This window comes from Apostichopus japonicus, chromosome 19 (assembly GCF_037975245.1).
Source record: "Apostichopus japonicus isolate 1M-3 chromosome 19, ASM3797524v1, whole genome shotgun sequence".
In the NCBI taxonomy this organism is placed as follows: domain Eukaryota; kingdom Metazoa; phylum Echinodermata; class Holothuroidea; order Aspidochirotida; family Stichopodidae; genus Apostichopus; species Apostichopus japonicus.
The window spans coordinates 4864485-4881418 of NC_092579.1; the positions used below are offsets into that span (position 1 = coordinate 4864485).

At 39.9% G+C, this 16934-nt stretch overlaps 1 protein-coding gene and 1 long non-coding RNA gene across 3 annotated transcripts; one reads left to right on the plus strand and one right to left on the minus strand.

The window, feature by feature from the left end:
* Positions 1-402: 402 nt before the first annotated feature.
* On the plus strand, positions 403-8809 carry LOC139959741 (uncharacterized). The gene is made up of 2 exons (XR_011790215.1): positions 403-2987; positions 5559-8809. It is a non-coding gene; the product is annotated as an uncharacterized lncRNA (long non-coding RNA).
* Positions 8753-16422, minus strand: LOC139959740 (beta-lactamase domain-containing protein 2-like). Of its 2 annotated transcripts, none has more exons than XM_071957566.1 (7): positions 16290-16422; positions 14563-14726; positions 13618-13754; positions 11808-12033; positions 11476-11678; positions 10730-10984; positions 8753-9375 (listed from the first exon to the last, which is right to left on the minus strand). In XM_071957566.1, exons 2-7 carry the CDS (start codon positions 14579-14581, stop codon positions 9190-9192), a joined length of 1026 nt encoding a protein of 341 aa, XP_071813667.1. In that variant the 5' UTR covers positions 14582-14726; positions 16290-16422; the 3' UTR covers positions 8753-9189. The 2 variants fall into 2 exon arrangements, with proteins under 2 accessions (XP_071813667.1, XP_071813665.1); XM_071957564.1 differs by lacking the exon at positions 16290-16422 and adding an exon at positions 15893-16269.
* Positions 16423-16934: the final 512 nt, after the last annotated feature.

Consider the following 16934-nt stretch of genomic DNA (forward strand, 5'->3'; position numbering starts at 1 on the left):
CCCAACTTGATGGGCATTATCCGATCGAAATAAATAACGCGGTTATAACGTTGGAGTTAATTGTTAGTTCGTCGTGTTGAACGGTCAAAGTCGAAGGTCGAAGGTCGAAGTGGAGTGTACGTCCGAACTAGCGATACGGATGAAATGTTTTACTTCAAATGTAGTTAAGGACGTATCAGTTGATACAAACTTGAGTTCCTTTCTCTGTAAAGGCACTCTAACGGAAGCAGTATAGTGGTGTCAAATTACACCGCTATGCACATACATGCAGGAGTATATACAACACATGCAGATTTCGTGTGGTAGACGTAGGCTACTCGTGGTTTTCAGCTCAGCAGAAAGCTTTCTGTAACTTTTGCAACCGTGTTTGAATGACTGCCATTTAAGGATTAGTTCAGGTGTCACAAATGTTTATCTTATATGAAAGAGGGCAATAAAAGAAACCCAATAGTGAAGAAATGATTCAAATATCTTTTTCCGTTTAGGAGATATTCAAGTTTAAAGTTTTATCTGATTGTGTAGAAACTGCTGAAATCAGACTAGCTGTGACGTCATATCCTCACATTCCTGAAAAGTCTTTGCTATTTTATTAAAATATTTTGTAAGATTTTATGACTTACAACCAAAAGATACGTCAGGAGATCTCATATGTGTCAAGGGAAGTATTTGAGATTTAACATCTGAAGAATGTTTGATAATATTTTTTTTAGATTTGTGAAAAAAAATGTAATTATTGTTTAATGAAATATATTGACACATGTTAAGGAAGTGAGGATGTGACATCACACCCTAACAGTTAGTCCTTCTACACCAGTCATTTGCAAAGAAATTTTGAAATCTTCAAAGTGTGATATCTCCTTAACGAGAATGCTATCATGGTAGTTTCTTCACTATTCTGTTTGTCTTTTTAAGCTCTTTCATTCAGGATAGACATGTCAGACACTTGAACCAATCCTTTAATTTCGTCATTTTTCATTCGATTTGGCTGAACTTGCCGTGAGACTCGTGAGTGGTTTGTATGAGTTATGTTTTCAAACATGTGATCATATTTTCTAGGTTTGAAGGTCATTTGAGGTCACTGGAGTTCATTTTCTGAAAACGCCAAAAATGCAACTCCTCTTAGAGCGTTTGTGCAAATCTGCTGAAATGTTGTGGATATAACGTTTGAATGGTGTTGAACCAAAGTTGTTCGGGAAAAATATTTTTGTCGTTATGTGAAGGCCCAAAACAGGGCCTTCTGTAGAGTTTTCGGTTATGATGAAATGTATATAGGCCACAGATTATATGCAATGATGATCATGAAATTTGTTTTTCGACTTTTTATTATTCTTGACTATAGTATGAGTTTTCATGTGAGTAGCAAAATGTCTTCGATCTTAATTTTCCCGTCATTTTGGGAAATAATTCCACACGTGGGAGACTTGATCAATTCCAATATTGACTTGTTATTCAGGTTTCCTATCTAGTTCGATGTCATTCTCTGTAAAAGGACTACTTGGCAGATTTGCAAATTGAACTTTTTCACAGTTTGTGTGCATGTAGAATAAGACATGTGAGAATGACCTATATTGTTGGAGCCGATCCCGATTACGCTCTATAACGATTCTCTGTGGTAAGTCGATTGTAAATAAGTTACAGGTCGTTCTATTATTGTATGGGTGCAATGTTCGTGAGCAATTTTGGGTTAACACAATTCAAACGTGATGTCCGCAACATTTTAGAAGATTTATCAGGGTAATATTTGTATGTATAAATTATTATTGACATTTTCTTTCTGGGATTGCATGAATGAAAACTACGAAGTGCGTATACTGTTGGTTCTTTGTTTTTGCAATGGGGCATAGTTTATCCCCAGATATAAGTCAGGGATGTGCTCAGGAATATTTGAGTGCCGGGCAGATTGTGCGGTAGTGTGATCCACATCCCTGGGAGAGGGTTCTCCCTCCCTCCCCACTGGACAAATTTTGCACATGAAGTATATGCTTAGGTGGTGCTATTTTCCTATTCTGTGCCATGTATTCTCCCAGATTTGGGTTATGGTAAAATTTGTTAAATTATCATAAAAAAAAGTGCGGGGCAGAAATGTTTAAAATACTGTTTGTGCTGGGCTGCATTCAGAACTGCTGGGCGCAGCCGCCCGGTGCCGACGTGTGAGCACATATCCCTATGATAAGTACAACGATCTATTGCGTAAAATATGTCTGCTAAGAAGGAGCATAATGCCAACGGAAATAAGGAGATGGGAGGAAAGGAAAAGACATCGTTATCTCTCCTATGTCTTATATTTGTCGCACACAACAAATGGATAAACTGCTTAGAAATATTGCCAATCAAAACATGTTTATCAAATAGAAACTTTTATAGCTGAGTTTCTGCAGCGTAATTACTGCTCTTGTTCATAAACACATTGAAGCCCATGTTATAGGCATCCATGGAACGTGTTCCTCGGCAGAGCTGTGGCTAGCAGATTGAACTCTGAAGTTTTTAATCGTTCATGGAGAGATCATGAGCGAACATCGAATATACGTAACCTATCGCTATCTATAGCGCGTTGGTATATGCTATAATTGCTTGCTACAACCGGGAGCTGTCTGCTCGAGTAGCAGCAAATTTGTGCAATAACTAGGATACAATGTATTGCGAGTATAGGCTATACCTTCCGATCGATGGAAAGGTATGGTTCTATTTGTTAATGGGGTATTAAAGAAAGAAATATACCCGGTATATAACCAATTATGAACGGGATTAGGAACACTGAAGAACGGTCGGGATAACCTCGTTCTCGGGATACTGCATATGTCTGATATTATTATATATTTAGAGATACGAAGAGATACAATCAATGATTGAACAGTGTAGGTACTAGTCTCGCAGAATTACACCCATGATACGAGATATGATATAAAGGATTGAATATTGTAGATATCTCACAATAATACTTGATACAAAAATAAGGATTCAAAAGTATGAAGTAAATAGGTACATAGGCAGTGGCGTAGCTACGGGGGGGCCTGGGGGGGCCGGGGCCCCCCCATGAAATCGGCTGGCCCCCCCACTGGCCCCCCCCCACTGGCCCCCCCCACTGGGAATGGGGTAAAAAAAATGTAAAAAAAAAAATTGTAAAAAAAAAAAAAAAAAAAAACTCATCAGTGGGATTCACTAATATTTTTTGTTCAATAATTTGGGAAATAGAGTTACACAATTTTCTCGTCTGCATCTGGCAGAATAAGAATAATACAATATCTGTAGTAATCATGAGAATGGTCATACAGCATGGCATGGCAATTGTCGATGCGACGGTTGCGACCATACACCACGAACCTTGTGCATGTGCTGCGCGATATCGATATCTACCAATACATGTTATCGGTCATCGATTGGCACAAAAACCCAGATTCTGATGACAGCTGCCTCAAGAAACCCAATAAATGGCCTAATTAGCACCGAGCCACCAATGTGGACCATTACCGAAACATCGATGCGTGTTAGTCTTCCATCCCCTTCCTCTAATGCTATTTAAGTCCACATGTGGGCATTTCCTGCAAACCTACCGTAGACCACAGGGGTTTGAGTTGGGAGAAAGGCCTTGACACCTTGAAACAACAAATGATGCCAACCATAGGCGTACGAGGCGGGGGTGCAGGGGGGCAGACTGCCCCCTAAATTTCCAGAGGACAAGAAATTCGGGCAAAAGTCCTGAAAAATTCGGGCAGCCTAAGAGGCTGCCCGAATTTTTCAGGACTTTTGCCCGAATTTCTTGTCCTCTTGAAATATATATATATATATGTATATATATATATATATATATATATATATATATATATATATATATATATATATAAATATGCAGTAGCTTGCCCGAATCTTTTTCAAATTTTTGTCCGACAATTCCATGATTTTCTTTATTTAGCATCATGATGCCCGAATATTTCCGTGTAACACCACCGTAAGCGCAGTTCATCTGGGCTACCACGCTTTTTGCACGATCAATTTTTTTTCTTCTAACTAGTCAATTGTATACCTGGACCAAGGGCGGCGGAACCGGGGGAAAAAGGGGGCACGTGCCCCTCCCCCACTTTTCCTCAGGTTAGAAATGTGCCTTTTTTCTACATAAAAATTGAGGTGCCTCAAGTTAGCAAGAGGCCAGGGAACCAGAATGAACACTCGGGAAGGGCCGTTTCCGGCCATCTGAGGGGTTTGTAAAACCAAAATTTTTTTAAAAGTACGCTCCGCGCCAACTGATGGTGGCGCTCCGCTCAGATAGCCGTGCATACAACTTTGCAAATCCTGGCTAAGCCCGTGACTTTTTACGAATTTCTGTGAGTCAAACTCAAAGCATTTTCGAATGGAAAAAATTTGTTAAGATATTAACAAGAAAAAAACTCTAATTCGGAAGATTCCACATTAGCAACTAGCATGATTTCACCTCATTTTGTCTCAAAAGAAAACTTGTTCCTTGTTTCCCAATTTGCGCATTGGATATTGCAGTGCTAGTATGCATATTTTACTTGAGGGGGGGGGGGGGCGGGGGACGTTGATGGAGTGATGTGTATACACAAATAAGATAATACAATAAGAGTTATAAAGGGTACTGAATATAACGCTGCATCAGTCCAATCGAATTTCTGCAAAGTGCCCTTCGATGTCGGTGCCCCCGCCCCCAGATTAAAAGTGCTTCCGCCGCCCTTGACCTGGATATTCCCGACATGAGTGTATAAAAGAAACATTTTCTTTTTCATGGATGGTGGGGGGGGGGGGGAGTGTCTACAAGCCTAGAAGTACATGTTTACCATATTCTTTGTTATATTTTATACTTTTTTGTGAGAAAAATTGCAGTCTCACCCGACACAGCGACATTATCCCGCCTACGTGTCGTTGAACAATGTTTTTCTGGGGGTAGCTGAGTACTGTGTTAAAATAATAAATAAGGTAACTAAATATAGCAGCTTAAAAAATATACTGTCCCATTTTTCCCCTTCAAAGTGATGTTACCATTTTTTCTTCTTCGAATTTACCAAATTTTTGGGGAACTGTAAATTTCTAAAACGTGAGATTATAAAATAAAGAATGTTTAGATGCAACTTGCAAGGCCTCAGAAGTGCCGTTTCCGGCAATCTGAGAGGCATTGTGTGCCAAAAATTTTCTTGTTCGCTACGCGCCAACCGATGGTGGCGCTCCGCTTAGATAGTGTCACGGGAACTTTCGGGCACAATAAGTTCTGCCCCCCCCCCCAAACTGAAATGGTCCCGTACGCCTTTGATGTCAACTTCACTCAAGTTAAAAGTCTGGCTGAGTTGGCAAGGGCAGTCAGCATGAAAGAGAAAAAAAAAATTTGCATTTCTGTCACCAGAGTTGCCCATCTTTTTGGTTGCTATTTTGCCTCACAAGTGCCATCTCCTGCGATCTGGGGGGGTGCTGAAATCTCAAATTTTCTCTGTACGCTCCGCGCCAACCAAGGTGGCGCTCCGCTCAGATAGTAACCCGGCCCCCCCACAAGAAAGAACAGCCCCCCCATGGCCCCCCCACTCAAAAAATCCTAGCTACGCCACTGTACATAGGTATATAGCGGTATAGGTATATAGGGATATAGTTTCAAGTATATAGTATAAACTATTTAATATAAAGGTATATATATAGGTATATAGGTATCACACCACAATTATAGTAGTACACGTCCGTGGAGGTTAACCATTGTCGGAATAGCCCTAAAGAGACCAACTGTAGGCCCTATTGATATATTTGGCAATTTTTGAGTCATCATCATTCTTTTTGATGCTCGGATGTTGAAGAGGACGATATAAACTACCGATGGTCTAAAAATCTGGAGGGATGAAGTTGATTTAAGGCATTTTCGAAATCTTGGGTGAAACAAGAAGATTCCGCGGCAACGAGAGCTGGCAGATGGGCTGGGGAGCACTGTGCTAAACTTTGAGCTCTTCTAGCTCAAAATCGAAACGGTCATGGTGGCAAAAGGATGCATGTGTTTTGATAGCCCGAGCCATCAGCTATCATAATCAGGGGCGTCGGAGCCGGTGCGGCAGGTCCGGCGAACGCCGGACCAATATTCACGGCGCCAAAAAAGAGGGCAAAAAAAGTAGGACTAAGAAAAAAAATGGCAAAAACTGATGCCATGGCAAATAATAATGACGGCAAGTAGGCTAAATGTGACTACTCTGGCATGGCAGGGGTCTTGTTTTCAAGCTCGGGAAGTGCCATTTCCTGCAATCTGGGAGGCATTTTTTCAAAATTTTCTCCATTACGCTACGCGCCAACCATGGTGGCGCGTAGCGTAGTTTGGCCTACCAAACGCCCCACGATAATTATGATAGATGGCCACTCTCTGATCTGCCGTACCAATCCCAAACAGCTTCCGACGCCTCTGATGATAGTGGGTAGGACATGTCAGTTGAAAACTTCTATCGATGCTATTTCTGCCCGGAAAGCGACCAATTTAGTGTGTAAGTCAATGAAGCAATTAATTCAGAAATGTGGGTGCGACACACATACTCTGTAAGTAATACGACAAATTAGATGGCGCTATGAAGAAACTGTACAAGTCACAAAGTTCCTGTTGAATTGTAGTTGTCATGCTATACTTACTCCTATATCATCACATAAATTCGTACATCAACAATTCGGAAATATTATTTGCTGATATCAGTAATTCATTTGATATCATCATCAGACGCTTTAGGGGTATTTCCAATTGATTAATTTATGATATCTACGATTATTATTATATAGTGTCATACCGTTAACTTTATTTTTATATCATGCGTAAATTCACAATGTTGCCAAGTGGTGTTGTCGGACGAGAAACGAGTTTGGAAACGTAAACCAACAAAAGCGACAATTTGGTTTGTAATTACAACTGTACAAAGGGGTGTTCATTTTCACTGGTGGAGGGGGGTGATGGGGGTATGACAAATTCCATCCCAACCCCGCCCATTTGATGATAACGGTTAGATTTGGGTTGATTTCATGCTATTGATACTAAAAGATCACACAACAGAGCAATTTAGTCATTAGATTGGTTAAGTTTTTTTAAAAACAGCGAAGTATAGATATAGGCCCACGGGTACCTGCTATTAACCAACAACTTTTTTCCAAGTTTGGATACAATCCGATTTAAGGTTGTGGAGTTATTGTCATTTTAAAACTGGAACCTCCCCCCAAAAAATTGGGCCTAATAACATTTTGCGCCTAAATAGTCCCAACATATTGGCACAAAAACATACTTGCTCAAAAAATTGAAACCCAAAAAAGTTGTGGGTCAAAATTATCAAAGAACATTGGGCCCCACAAATTCGGGCCCAGAGAATGTGTCCCAAAATGCATTTGAGGTGGATATAAAATTAGGGCCCACTCGGCCTAAAAATGTTCCCGGAATATTTTGGATCCAGATGGTCCCAAAAACTGTACACCAAGTTTGGCATATATATCTATATATGCATCAAAAAGTGACTTGGAGACGAATCTTTGTGGATCCAAATGGATTAATTACTCGGTACCGAAATATAAACAATATTATAGCTCCAGCATGCTTGTATGGAACACCAAAACCGACAAAAATGCAGAAACAAATTACGTAAACCTAAGTCATTATGTGAACACAATTTATCGCCACATAATGACCAAGAACAATTTAAGTCCCTATATGGCACTAACAGCACCTCCACATAATAACTAAGGACATTTTACTTATCATGCGATCCTAACACTGCCACATAATGACCGCCAATACCGACAATATTCACAAGTCCTTATGTGGATACTCGCATATCGCCACATAAGGACTAAAGCAGTCCATTGGTCCTTATGTGGATACTCGCATATCGCCACATAAGGACTAACGCAGTTCGTTGGTCCTTATGTGGATACTCGCATATCGCCACATAAGGACTAACGATCTGCGCTAGTCCTTATGTGGCGACATGCGAGATCCCCACATAAGGACTTGTGAATATGCGTGACAACGTTTACTTTGTTGTTATAAGAATTATACTTCCAACTATCAACGACATTATATAAGTTATTTAGGGTTCCTATATGTCGATATGACGTCATGCACTCTCCCGGATGTTCGATGTAAGAAAGTAGCGAATATTAAACATGCATACACATTGTGCAATGACAGTATTTCAGACAGTTGTGTCAATTATTGTCCGATTTTAGTACCTCTCTATAAACTAGTCTCTAATATCATGATTCAAAGCGCTCGCGTTAACAGTATGGACCTTCCTAAGATGCATTTGATAAACCACGGGACATTCATATACTGTTCGCAAAACAAGTGCTTTGAAGCGTGACAAGAGATTATGATTCCATTGTCCCAACTGGGTACAATATACTCAGATGATTCTTAATAAACTGAACCAAGATAGCCCAAATCAAAACAAGGAGCAAACACCAAGGCTGCATTTATTCATCCAATGTGCCGCAACATATTGTTAAATTCTGTTTGTTCAAGACCAATAAGATAACAGAGGGAACGTCCCTAACTTCATATCACAACGTTTGACGTAATTGCAGAACAGGGATCACGAAACAGGTTTGAGATGAAAGGGTGGGGGGGGGGGGGTTAGATGAGGAGGAGGCAGTAGTCAGATCAATTTGAAAGTCAGAACTGTCAATATTATTAGAGGGCGATGCATCCTCACTCCCAGCCACGTGTAGGGAGACCCACATTTAAAGGTTTATCAATATTGTTCAATTTATATGCTATATAGTCATATTATAGTCACTCTTATGGATATAGATATATATATATATATATATATATATATATATATATATATATATATACATATAGATATATATATATATATATGAAATGGAGTCTGTTCAAAGTATCTCTTTCGAGATCCGGCTTTATGAATCACAAATTATTTTCGAGTTGGTTGGCATCATGTTTGATCTCTAGAGTAAGGCAAAATATGTCACCGGAGACAGAACTAGTATTGTTCGATACAGGTGACAAACGCCTACAGTGGAATTGCGACCTTCCTTACCGGTTTAGAACCTTTGGACATACAATCAGCGTCCATGGCCTGGTTGGTTGGGGTGTCCGCGTACAAAGCGGGAGGCCCGGGTTCGAATCCCGGTGGAGGCTGGAAGTTTTTTCACTGTTCTTGATTTTCCAACTCATTACGATTTTCATATATATATATATATAAATGTATATATTTATCATTGATTTTCAATCTTTTTAACGGCACGCAGAACACTTTCTTGGAGATACTTTGATCTAGGATCAATGAAAGCGAGTCCTTGGGGTGATAAGTATCGGCTAACGAACCCATAACCGATCTTCTTGTTAGGGTCAGCGTATCCAATCTGTCCTCCAAGACCAGCAGAACCAAACAGATTCATTTCCTGCAAAACAGAAGAGCAATATTTACGAAAAGGTTTCCCCTCTCAGATGGGGGAAGAAGTTTGGTCAGGGGTAAGCATACTTTAAAATTTCCTTTTATATTTTACAAGGATATGTTTACAAGCTATTGTCACGGCCAGAACGGCCAGAATCATGGCGTGTATAATTGACGAGGGCGCCGTTGTTAACGACGAATGCATTCCTGTTATTTGTTTGTCGTATTCGGCAATGCTTTTTCGAAAGTACTCTAAGGTCAGCTTCCTCGCTACCCTTGTACATGTCCGAGGGAGAACCGAATTAAATAAAAGGCGGTTTTCTTATATTGGGGCAAAAGAATGGAACAATCTCCCCAGCAATGTAAAGAGTGCTGCAATCATAAACCGTGTTAAAGTTTTAATTATGGATATTTATATCACCCTGTTTAGTGTCTTATTGTTGTTTTATCGCTTCATCTGCTTGGTTTTCTTGTTTATGATCTTAACCTCATCATTTGTTCCCATTTTTAGTCAACTTTTGTAAGCTCTTAGTTTTCTTTCTTTTGAATAGATACTGCACGTTTACTCATTTACTGTCATACTTTCAACTATTTTATGTTTCATACATTTTGTAACTGATGGGGGCCTCGGGGAAGAATAGCCCCGGCTAACCGAGTAACCCTCTTCTTTGCGGAAATAAAAAAAAAATCAAATAAAGTAATATTTGTAAACTTCAAGGGCCCTGCTAATATTTGTAATGGAATTTGTTTCCATGATTCTTATCTTATTTGTCGAGAAGTTTTGAAGTAATTTTATGATTTGCCCGCTCAGATCAAATCCCAATGGCCTTCGTATAGTTACTATTCGTCAATGTCGTCTGGAGGGATTCCTCGCCTGTAACTCTGGATTTTCGTTTAACTGGTGGAGATTCGGAAATGAAGGAGGAGTGAGGACCCTTTGGGCCTAAATTCACTGGGATCACAACTTCAACAACATTGTCCAATTTACTTTGTTTTTCAAATTGACAGACTGTGGATATGACATTTCTTATTTCCCTTTACCCTGTTTCGAATACGACGTCTGTAGTGACGTCAGAACAAAATCACTCCGTATAGTATTTGAATCGTGAGTAGTGCGACGGCGACATACTCCCTCTTGAAACTATAAAATGAAACCCGTGGGGAGGGGTGTTGGAGGGGAGGGGAGGGGAGGGAAGGGAGAGGGGTAGTAGGGGAAGGGGAAGGGGACGGACGTGGTGGTAAGGTAGGGTGGGTAGGGTAGGGTGGAAAGGCAAGAGGAGAACCAGGAGGCATTTCTCTGTCCAGATTAACTGTCGATAGATCGATTTGAGTAGATCGGTTGTCAATATGACGCCACTCACCTGTCCGACTTCCGGTATTACATGCATTCCGTATTTCCATCTAATTGGCATATCCCATAGAACTAAATCTCCAGTTAGTTCCCGTTTATCGTATTTGTATTCATCTAGAAATCTTCTCGAGATTAAAGTCTTATTATCATATTCTCCACCATTAGCCATGATTCCAAACAGCTTGGCTATACCTCTTGCGGTGCCTACACCGTTAGCAGCGGGTAATTCCAGGCGAATGATGTCTGGATCCACATGGCGCTCCCACTATTAGAGAGCAGCGTAAAAAGAAACCTAATATAACATCAAATAATATACCTTTCATCCGGGCTCGTGATATTTTTGGCCCAGTTTGCCCACCAATATGTTAAATATTTGACAGACTAAGCAACGGTGCGAGATGCATGTCAACAGTCAAGTTTTTACCTTTTCCCCATCCAACCTTCCTCTTAGTGATTTAATTTATATTTAATTGTATGATCTCTTTTACTACTTCGGGTTTGTGTTTCATGCGAGGGATTCGTGGTGGAGATTATTGAAAGGATTATTCAGGGAAAAAAATTTGCTTAATTTGCCTAAAATGACCACGAAGTTTCTAAAGCCCCAAAAAGGAACTCTTAAGCTGGGTTTAACATTTTGCTTTAGCATTTATTTGAACGGTATTTAATATTTACACTTTTTCGAACAATTTTGGCTGCTCACATGGTTTCATGGTGACATACTGATTAAATATGTAAACAAGGATATCTTTAACTCACCTCGCAAACTTCACCACAATTTTTCATGATGTCCATTAGCAGTGCGAATGAAGGACTTTGAAATAACGAAGTGAGGAAGATATATCTATAAAACCGATTTGTAGAAAAGGCGTGAATGTTGTCCAACAATGACGGCTGGACATGTATAGGCCGACTGAGACGGTGATACTGATCCGACGGTGTCCCGATAAACGCATCAATACCTGTAATACGGTATAACAATAGTATACACTCTTTAATGAAAGTTTCCCTTATATCCTCATCATTATCTCTCTCTCCATCTCTCTTCTCCTTCTTTGACAAGACAGTCTATCCCTTTAAATAATACTCACCGAACACATCAGCCACTTCTTCAGCAAAGAATTGTCCCAAAGTTCGATTCTTGGGATCCACCCGACGGACAAGAGCACTAGCGAAGAGACCAATGGATAATGCGTGGTATCCGTGGGCAGTCCCCGGCTCCCAGAGAGGTTCACTAAGGGCCAATGCCCGGTCTAAAGCTTCCGTATCCCTCAAAAGATCAAATGTGATGCCATCATATACTACAGGAAGCCCTGCCTATATTGATGAGAAAAGCACTATACAATTATTATCGAAAAATTAATTAATATGTATGTTCAATGCATGTCTATTATAATAACTACACCGAGTTAGGAATATAAAACCACATGCAGAGGGGTTATTTAAAAAACAAAAAAAAAACATTATATTTAAACTATATATCACATTTTGTGCTCTGTAAGAAGGGAATGAGTCTTTATTTAACCAACAAACTAACTTGGCTACAACTTGCTTATTAACTCTGATATATTTGTATATAACGAATTCGGCCGCTTCGCTTTGTATATTTCATGTACGGAAAGATATAGACGTTAAGACACATTTAGATGATATTGTTAAGCAGTTGCATGACGGCATATATATGGACGTTCGTTTTGAAAGGAAAGGAATAAATGGACTATATATCCAGGTTTCATACAAGTTGCTGTTACCTTGGTAAGACAAATTTGTAGCACCTAAATACACCATGCAGGCATTTAACCAATGATGACAGCAACAATATGCATCCAATATCTCTGCACGTAAAATCAAGCTGCCTTTGTGCATGGAATTGTCAGAAACTATAATTGCCCTTACACTCGCGGGCACAGGATTTCAAAGGTTCGGGTCCACCCCCCCCCCCACCCTCCAACGACTCATTTCGGCATAGGGGCTTAACTTATAAGGAACAGCCAGAGGAGAATGAAGAATTATTTCATGAAGGAGGGGGTATGGCCCTTGGGTCGTTGTACTGGGGGTTCCGGGGTCCTTTTTAAGACAAACAATCGAATACTCAGACGTCATATAGTGCATTCTGAAACATATATACTTAGACGATAAATTAGATCCAATAATTAAAGGGCTCTATTCGCTAAGTTGTGCTAATAAATACTCGTTTTCTGAGGTTGCAACCTTGTGATTTTACACCCGTAGCAGTGATAAATTCTTTTCTGGCTGAATGTAAAAAATCCCCCAACTGAACCATTTGCCCCCGACTGACGATGGAACGGTAGGGTGGGGCATGGCTCCCAAGACCAACCGCCGCCTATCCACCCGACCCCTTGCGTACGCCATTGTGTTCTTGGAGGAAAGATAAAGTCTTGGAAAGTACAGAATTATCTGTTTTACGTTGGTCTCTCTCGAACTCGCACCTTTTATAAGTAATGGTTAGTTAAGGTCAAAGGTTTGCTACCAATGAAGCATATATAATCGTAATTTATCACACACAAACTTTTTCTGCATTGGATCACCAGAATGAAAAAATGCATAGAGATTTCGATGACTTCTTACAACAGACTTTAACAATTTTTTTTTTACCTCTGGTGACCTCATATGACCTCTGACCTCTACACAAAAACAATAGGGTTCTTCCTCCTCATATGACGCATTAACGTATGAACAATGATCGTTTCTATCTTGAGATGTCGTGTTTACAAGCTGGGTGTCACACACACACACACACACATACATATATATATATATATATATACACACACACACATATATATATATATATACACACATATATATATATATATATATATATATATATATAAATATATATATAAAAATATATATATATATATGTATATCTATACCTACCTCGTGTTCCATTAACATTTCAACGGTGATCTTTTCCTTCCCTTTCTGACCAAATTCTGGCCAGTACTCCTTAACCGGTTTCTTGAAATCTATCAAGCCCCGATCTGCTAACATTGCTATCACCAGAGCACTCAGACCTAAAACACAAATAGATCACGTACAAAGTTTACAGATATGGCAGCAGTTATTTGCTTCCATGAGTGAGCGAAACATCTATAAATTGACAAATCATAGAAGACCATCGATTTCGCTTTCTTTACTTTTAAGTATTTTGCCGCCGAAGCATGAGTGGTAAACAGGCTTTATTCTACTAATGGTTGGGACCCAAAGTATAGCTGTACTTATTGCAGTTGCACGAGAATCTCTAGAACGTATTTTCGGTTTTCAGCCAACGACTAACTTAAAGCAGTCCTTGGACAAACCATCACTGCCAATATTGAGCTATAATCCAGGGGTTCCCTAACTGGGGTGCATGAACCCCCAGGGGGTGCGTGAGTCAATCCCATGGGGATTCGTGAGACTTTTCTGAAAGTCAAAACTAAAGTATTTTTTGTTGAACTAAAATCTGACGTATCATATAATTTAGTAATGTACAAAAGTCGTACATATCGACAAACTCTTTTCGCGTTCCATACGCATATGTTGCCATATAGTAGTATCGTACCGTGCATGTGATAAATAACTGCGTATTATAGTATAATAATGACTCAGATCGTGTCTCGAAAAGTTGCGGGTTCGTGGACAACTCTGACATCCACAGGGGGTTCGTGGGGGATAAAGTTAGGGAAACCCTGCTATAATCCCTAATCAAATATGCATGCGTAGATAAAGTAACATTTTGTACAATTGCAGGCAGGGAAGGACAATGGATAGGAGAACTAGTTAAGTGATAACAAGGGTTAGAAAAGGACTGAAGAAGAAGTTTTCATATCTGGTTACAGTCACCTTTAGTCGTAGAGAACATCAGTGATAATGTATCTTCCTTCCATAACAGTTTAGCTTCTTGGTCTGCATAGCCGGCCCACAGATCAACCACCTTTTCACCTTTATAGTAAACCGCATAGGCGGATCCTCCTTCACTCTTATCCCAACCAAGTTCGAAATTTTTCCTGAAAGAAAAAACCGCCAACTTTTAATTATTCTCTTGGCTTAGTGGATTTCGTAATGGGAGTGGGGGTGGGGCAGGGGAAGTGCTACCACCTCCATTAATGTCACTCGGTTCAGTTGGGCAATTTTTTCGTTCAGTCAAGAAAGAATGCGAACACTTTCTTCGAGGTAGTTGACGTCTACTCCCATGTAAGGGTTTCTGGGGAATCTGGGGTACCTCCCAGGCGCGTAGCCAAGGGGGGGGGGCGAAGGAGGCAGCCGCCCCCCCCCCTATAAGCTTGAGCAAATTTTTTAAATGTTTTTAATGTTTTTATGATATCGCTAGTATTTTCAAAAGAGAAAATACTTAGATGACTTACAAGGCCTGGGAAGTGCCATTTCCAGCGATCTGGGAGGCATTTCAGCCAAAATTTCCCTGTACGTTTCGCGCCAACTCATGGTGGCGCTACGCTTAGATAGTTTGCAATGCCGAATCTATAGTTTCGCCCCTCCCTTGGCAAATTCCTGGTTACTCGCCTGGTACCTCCCGATAAGAAAAAACACAACAATAGGTCTATAATTATATGTGGGAGTGAAGAGGGAAGGGTTTGTAGTAGCTTTATAGAGATATGGAAGATATATCATGTAGGAGTCGTACGCATAGGCCCCTATATGTGGCTGGCGAACGGAAGAATTAGTAGCACGATTGCAGTATCAGGACCCCCTTGACGTGTACACAGGATTGATACTACCAATTTATCATTCTCTGGTAACAAAATAAATAAAACAAATCGGAAAACATGTAGAAACGTTACTACTTCTCAAAGTGTTTTTCTTCTTTTTTTTTTTTTGCTCTTTCTTTGACTATGACAAATCAAAACTAAATGTTCTGCCTCGATCCATGATCCTTAATTATAGATCCAATCCTAACTAAAATGGTAGTCAGTATTGGCCCGAAATTTTAGCGTGCCCAAAATTGCTTCAATTGTCAAACTTAAGTACACGGTATCGAGGTTCTAACTATTTTAATATTAAACATTGAACCGTTTTGTTCAATATCAGAGAAGCAAATGGCTTTGACGGTGCAGTCAAATGCAAGTTGACGTTTTAGCAGGAATGATACAGTTACTTGAATTTAAAGCATATTTTGGGGAATAATGGATGACATATAAGTATTTTGAGTACACACCTAAAAACTTCAGCAACTTCCTCAAAACCCGGAGAAACAACACCGTAGATTTCCGGCACAGGGAAAGAGGTGCGGAAGAAGGATGGAAGAAAGCTGATCAAAACAGCCGTTGTCAGAACAAGTACCGCTTGCCTAAAAACTCCCATTGCGAAAGTATTACCCTTATATCGTCACGAATGGTCAATTGTGTCTGCTGTAGAGGTGGTAGCTTATATATATATATATATATATAGGACCTGGTGAGTCGTGACCGACTCGCACTTTTACACTGTACTATAGGGAAATACGCTTATATGCCTATAGTATGCAGTACACACTACGTTTAGACGCGTGTGTTTTATAACAATCGCACTGAAGTATATATGCTATACGTTAATTATTGCTTAGAGTGAGTTACCTGTTGTTACTGGCTGGCTGGTAGATTGAACTCTGAGCTTTATAATATCCTTGGAGATAACGTTTTGTCTATAATAGCAATTACGTAATAGTCGAGCACTCAACTTGGTCATCGGCAAGCTATTTTTTGGGAGCTGTTAGAAGAAAAAAAAAACACAAATGTGAGACAGAACGAAATCGAAAGTAAAAGATTGGACTTTCCGTATCATTTTACACCTTTATAAAGGCCTTAACATAGGACCAGTCATTTAGTACTTGTTTTAGAAACAATTAGCTTAATGATACCTCAGCCATGTATATGATCTATGGCCTATATTTCATCATAACTGAAAACTCTAAAGAAGGCCCAGTTTTGGTTCACCACTATTCAAACGTTATATCCACAACATTTCAGCAGATTTGGACAAACGCTCTACAGGAGGAAGTTGCATTTTTCACGTTTTCAGAAAGTGACCTCTCGTGATCTCAAATGACTCGATTGTATGCAAAAGTAACTCACACAATCCACTCACGAAATTTCCACCGAATCAAATGAAACATGACGAAATGGCAGTCAATCAAACACGGTGGCAAAAAGTGACAGAATTTCGGCAAACTCGCTAGATCGCTATAAATCAGCTGAAATCTTTCAGCTGGGCTAATAGGG